This window comes from Vespula vulgaris, chromosome 2 (assembly GCF_905475345.1).
Source record: "Vespula vulgaris chromosome 2, iyVesVulg1.1, whole genome shotgun sequence".
NCBI classification, from domain to species: domain Eukaryota; kingdom Metazoa; phylum Arthropoda; class Insecta; order Hymenoptera; family Vespidae; genus Vespula; species Vespula vulgaris.
The window spans coordinates 86,036-92,086 of record NC_066587.1 but is presented as its reverse complement, the minus strand read 5'-3'; the positions used below and the strand labels follow the sequence as shown (position 1 = coordinate 92,086).

Genomic DNA, 6,051 nt, shown 5'->3' with positions numbered 1-6,051 from the left:
CTTCCTTTATACCAAGCCAAGTCCCCGAGAGCGAGCGAAGGAGCAAACGAGCCCTTGAAAACCAGTTTCGAACTGTTTCGAGCGAGAGCTCGCTCGCTGCTAGGAGAACGACGAAAAGACGAGAGAGACGCCACCTTGGCGATGGGAAACGCTTCGGCTTGCCGAGAGAAGTTCAAATGAGAGCGAGAATGACACGGCTGGGGAGGGGACGTGTGAACAAAGAAAGGGTAAAGGGACAGCGAGAGGGAGAGAGGAGAGATCGACCGATCCGGCACATCTTCATTAGTCCAGTATCCCGCTTATTTCGATGCCGCGAGCATGTCCCGTCGAAACGAGTTGACGTAATAATATGCCTATCCGCCACACGACTCTTCTCCCCTGCTGCCGGTCCTTAAAACGAATTTTTACCTTGGAATTGTTATCGATAGCGCTTGCGTCATTCTTACGTAGCATAAGATTACCGGACACCTACCTTGGTCGATTCGGTTAGTCGAATATCCGTATCGCGATCTTTACCTCTTTCCTTTTTCAACGAACCGTCGGCCGTGCAAAGATCTTATTTTCGCTTAATCTCAAACTTTAAATGGTAAAAATCAAACTTTCCGAGGACAAGCATCGGCCGCAAATGTTAGAAAAATATTCAACGTTCTCTGCGCCATCTCGTTATCGTTTGTCCTCAACGTCGTCAAAGTCTACGAGTAGTTTACGGTGATCGATAACAAAGATACATATTCGAAACTTTAGCACATTTCGTGCACGGTGTTTTGTATACGCGACGTACCCCATCATATTCCGGCGAAAAGCGAAAGCGCAACGCGCAGAGAAAATCGGGTCGGTCGATGGAACGATATCCGTGGTGCGACCTAGTGGCGGACGAAAGCATCACTCCGTTTCGTTCGTATCGATTTCGTCGGTCCCACGCGGATCTACCGACGACGGCGTGTCCGCAAACGAACGATCGACGAACCAAATACTCGTCGATCGTGCTCTCCTACTACCTTGGAACTTGCTTTTCGCGGAATTATTTGATCGATGCGTCGACTCGCGTACACAAATGTACACTTGTATCAATTTCTCCGCACATCCGTGAATACTCGCGCGCCGCAAACAAATCGTTTCTACGACTATCGATAAGTCTGCAAACTCGGAATCGTCCGACAGTCATAGGTCTGCCTTCGGATTCCGAGTAAGCACGGAGGAGGCGGTCTCTCTCTCGTACCGCGCAATATTTACACACCGCAACGCTCGTGCTCTCAGATACAAACGATGTCTGCGATCGTCCTATTCTTCGTCGTTCTTCGTTATTCGGCTTCCACTCGCAAACGTGTTATCGTTTTTGGGAAATTCGAAAGATCGCCTTCGAGTAATTGCCAGAAAATATAGCGGTGCTTAAACTTTATTCATCTATAAACGTTTCGTATTACAAAAAATGATGCTATATTAAAAATCATTTTTTTTCCTTCTTTCGTTTCACACATATGTACAAAATATCACATCGTTGGATACTGTAGCGATGTTTAAAATGCCTGCTTCGACTGGACGCAACGGGGAGACCACATCGATAATAAAATTTCAAATGCGAAGCTCGTTACCCCCATCGACTGTTCGATGCACATCAAACCATTTCACCATCGTAACGTAGTTTTTTTCCTTTTCCCCTAAAGTTCAAACTCTCTTTCTAAATCTGTTGTTCCACAAATCGGATATATAACGTATATGCGCGCGCGCGCGCGTATGTCCGAGTCAAAAGAGCTCTCGCTACGTAACTGAACGATCAAATGGAAAGTATCTAAGCGTTGAGGAAATAATTTATCAAAATATAATGGGTAATACGTTTGGTGCGGTTGCAAGTTTCGGGGTATGAACTATCCTAGGACTGCGCGGTGAATTTCGAGTGGATTGTAATAATTTCGACGTCGTATTGGATGCGGTTACGTTGTACAAATTCCTCCTCAACGGTTTAACGTGCGTACGATTCGGCGTCTTTAGAATAGATTTGCCGTTTACCGACTGATCAGGTAACAAAGAGCTACGCAATTCTTCTCTCCCCTTTAGATGTTCTTGAAACTGTCCGTAAGTCGTATCGACCGTACCTACGTTTTGCGACAACGACCTGGATTTTCTTTGATCGCTTCTACGTTTTTTATTCTCGGATAAAACTCGCCTGGCAATCTGAAAAAAAAAAATCCGTCGAAATGAAACGAAACGAAGAGAAGGTTAAAAAAGATCGAGCGAAACAGCAAGTTCACAAACCGTACCTTCCCACTTCTTCTAATTTTCGAACCATACGTGACGCTACGCACTTTGTCGGTAGCAACGTTGCGTCGCTTAGCCGAACTATTAGGCGTGGAACCGAAGACCAATTTCCTCTTTGTCGAAGTACACAAGGGAGTTTGAATGCGACTGCTGGTCGAGGCCGTTGGCGTACGTTTCGTTGCACTCGCCTTCTTCGCCCCCTTGTCCTTTGCCTCTTTCCTAGCATTCTTCTTAGTTTCCCTTTCGATATCACGATTTGCCCATGACTCCGCCAAGAATTCTTCCAAGGAAACGCCGTTGACGCAAAACGATTCCCCGTGCCTCGTCTCGTATTCGTCTACCAAGTTATGCAATTGGGCCTCGATCTTAGGTAACTTTCGTTGTATAACTTTGCGTTCTTTCTCCTCCGCTAGCAATTGACCTCCTCGATTGTTCAATCGATCCGGATTATTAGCGCGATGTTCCAATTCTTTCATTTTCGTCCAAAGATTTTCTCTCTCCTCCAATAGATTGAAAATTACTTTATTCGTTTCATAATACTTTCCAACTTTATCGACCTCGAGCTCGTGCAAGGTTAATAAATCCTCTGTGTATGTACGAGAATAAAACGCTGTGAACTTTTTTCGTTGCGATTCGCCGTATTTGCACAAGTCCCACAGGTTAACCAATTCGGCTCGTACCTTGCTCACATACTTCGCAATATGTGCCTTCTCTTTACACCGCGCGATCTCCGCATTAATCGCTTTTATGGTAGCCTGACTGTATCCCGGATAATTGTCAAAAAATGCCTGGCACAAATCGTTTGGCTCCTCGAGGTTTCCCCATAGCGCTAAAAGTTCTTGCTTTATATCCTCGACTTCCTCTTTCGCGCTCCTTAATTGTGTTTCTAATTTTTCTTGAAAATCCTTCAACAATGCCATGTTGCCAGGAGTAAGGGTAAAGTTTTCGGGTTGATTACACACCGTTTCTTCGAAATAAGAGGACGGACTGATTCCTAAATCGCCCATCGTCTTGGTAATGAAATTGTACTTGTTTTTAAATTCGCTCTCTATGCGATTCTAAAGAGACAACGAAACAATGATTTTGCAGTCGTACCCTTCGCTTCGTAAAACGATAAACGGACGGATTATGCAAAAGGGAAAGAGGAGAAGCGTGAAGATATAAATTAACAAACGAGCCGATAGCATTACCTTTTCCACTTCCTGTTTATCTATATACAACTTAAAGTTATCCAATTCTTCTTCGGTTGGAAGTTTAGATTCGATTCCTATTGGCTGTACGCCAAGCCGTTTACAAATTTCATGTTCCTGCGGATGTGTTATTGGAGGAAAAAGAAGGAAGGAAGAAAGAGAAGACGCGTTCGAGCATTAGTACGCAAGATACGTGCGATACGTTCCGAGTGAAAAAGGCGCAAACCTACCTTGGTCAACAATTCGTTTAAATACGTTTTACGTTGTTCTTTAATACGTAATAACTTTTCCATATCTTGTCTCAGTACCTGCTGTAATTTGAACAGCGGTAACATCTCGTATCCGCTTGCATCGATAGTTTCTTTTAATTCCTGCAAAAGAAAGGGTCGACGCTTCGTATAATCGACTAGAACTTAAGACTGTCGTAACGACTTTATGCCATCGATGGTACGTACTTTACACAGAATAGATGTATTCTGCATCAACTGCTTCGATTCTTCCAACAGTAATCTTTTTTTATCCTCCGACTCTGACACCATATCGTTTAATAACTCCTATTTTATTTTGCAGCTATTAATTCTTGCTTCGTATCTTACTCCTACTGCTAGAGTACAATCATTAAGAATAAGCTTTACCTGTATATGATCCAGCGCTGCGATGGTATAAGCCGATTGAGTTTCTTTATCGTATCCTACTTCTGTCCATATCGAATGCAACTGAGCGATCGCACTACGTACCATCGTAGTTGTCTTTTGTACTATCAATTCCCTATCGGGGATAAAGAATTTTAGAAAATTATCTTAGACGTAACAAAGGTAATGAACCTGTAATAGCTAACGACGCAAAGTCTCTCGAGATCGTCCTAAAGTAAATTCGTGTCAGGCAACACCGATGATCTATACACGCGTCTATACACGCACCCACACACATTATGTAAACGTATAAGGAGCAACAAATTGTTTGCAGAAAAGATTACACTTGATGCGAGAAACTTGGAACGTATCGTTGCAACGAACGTGCCGCAGTGCCTCTCATACGAGTCACCGTAACCATTGATCAGTAGTAGCTAGTTTTATTCTTACAAATAAATAAAATCAAATTTATCGTTTTATGATAATCGTTGAATAATAATCATTTATAAAGAAAAATCTCCTAAAACACTTACCATTCGTGTGCATCCGCCATCGCTCCACCTTACGTACACAAAAGATACCTTTTTAAAATTCAACAAAACGATCGACTGCCGACCGTTGTTAGTTTGAATTCATAACAAAGCCAGATTGGATGTACCTTTGCCTATCTTCAGAGTAGCAACGTAAAACTGAATTTCCATAGAGGAAAACAGTTCCACGATCCCTGTTAAGTTTACATCGAGAATCCGTCAGCTTAACTCTCGGCCAATGACATTTCCTTAGTCCACTAACGCACCAATCATCGACCAACTCGTTATACGAGTAACCAATGATGTCGCTTTTACGCTTCTCGCAAGGATTATAATTATATCAAATTGTATGCAATTCTGTGAAATCGCTTTTCCTTCGAACTAAATATTAAACGTTTCGAAATTTGTCAAATGCACACAACTCTGAGATTTTTCGAGCGACGTCATCTATACAATATCATATTCATCTATACAAACTGATGTTATTCGTTTAAAATCGTTCGTCTTTTTGTTATCTCATTTGTACTATAATAAATTTAACAATACCACTGGAAAAAGAAACAAAAAAAAGAAAAAAAAGAACCTCTTCAAAAACGATATAACGTAAGACAAGTCGGTAAAGAACGTTCTCAATAAATAAGTCAAGAAAAATAATTTTTAATGTTTCTTCAATGTACGCGACATCGATGTAATCGATATATATCTATATACGTACGAGTATATGGGTAACCAATCGGCCACCATATTGTCGCAAAAATTCCGATTTATTAACAGGAGTATATGAGAGCGGTGGAGTTTGTCGAGGTAAGCGCACGAATAGTGTGCCATTCGATCTATTAGATGGCGCTAAGACTATTAAAGAAATTCAATTTCTGTATTATTTAGTTTGCATTGTCAACGGTTAGATGGCGAAACTTGTACGCTGTCTGGATCGGATTGGATCGAGGAGAACGTCGCGCGCGCGCGCTCTTTGACGGACTCCATTGCTATTGTTTTTCTATCGCTAATTGTAAAACTCTACTCTCGTTGGATAAAAATTGTCAAGACGCAGGCCTGTAATGTAAATAATACTATACGGTAATAACGACAACAAGGACTCGTCTACGTGATTTACATTTGTCGAATCAGTCTTTTTTCGACGAAAATCGACCGAATCGCACGCGAACTCGAGCAATTCGTAGTTGCGATTATTTTACATTTATTCGAACCATCTTATCGTACGCATAAAAGTAATATAATTATAATTAATATTCGAACTGTATGAAATGTATTTGTTGAAAAGTTACGTAGCTGCCGCGAAACGTTAAACGTGAAATAATTTTAATTCGAGTTGGCCTCGATTATGAACTTTGGGCGACAACGCAGTGAAACCCGGACGATCGATACACCCTTGTACGTTTCCCGTCGTTTTTATATTTTTCTAAATTCTGATTACGTTCCCGT

At 41.7% G+C, this 6,051-nt stretch overlaps 1 protein-coding gene across 1 annotated transcript; it reads right to left on the bottom strand.

The window, feature by feature from the left end:
* Positions 1-1,378: 1,378 nt before the first annotated feature.
* On the bottom strand, positions 1,379-4,760 carry LOC127061675 (protein regulator of cytokinesis 1-like). Its single transcript, XM_050988887.1, has 7 exons — positions 4,612-4,760; positions 4,082-4,214; positions 3,902-4,000; positions 3,677-3,817; positions 3,447-3,563; positions 2,259-3,314; positions 1,379-2,172 (listed from the first exon to the last, which is right to left on the bottom strand). Exons 1-7 carry the CDS (start codon positions 4,629-4,631, stop codon positions 1,813-1,815), a joined length of 1,926 nt encoding a protein of 641 aa, XP_050844844.1. The 5' UTR covers positions 4,632-4,760; the 3' UTR covers positions 1,379-1,812.
* Between the last annotated feature and the right edge of the window lie 1,291 nt (positions 4,761-6,051).

Excerpts from the sequence above, each read along its gene's own strand:
- LOC127061675 (XM_050988887.1), bottom strand. The coding sequence starts at position 4,631 with ATGGCGGATGCACACGAATG. Across the intron at positions 4,001-4,081 it reads CAGCGCTGGATCATATACAG|GAGTTATTAAACGATATGGT; the intron begins GTAAAGCTTATT and ends AAAATAAAATAG. Across the intron at positions 3,564-3,676 it reads TAAACGAATTGTTGACCAAG|GAACATGAAATTTGTAAACG; the intron begins GTAGGTTTGCGC and ends ACACATCCGCAG.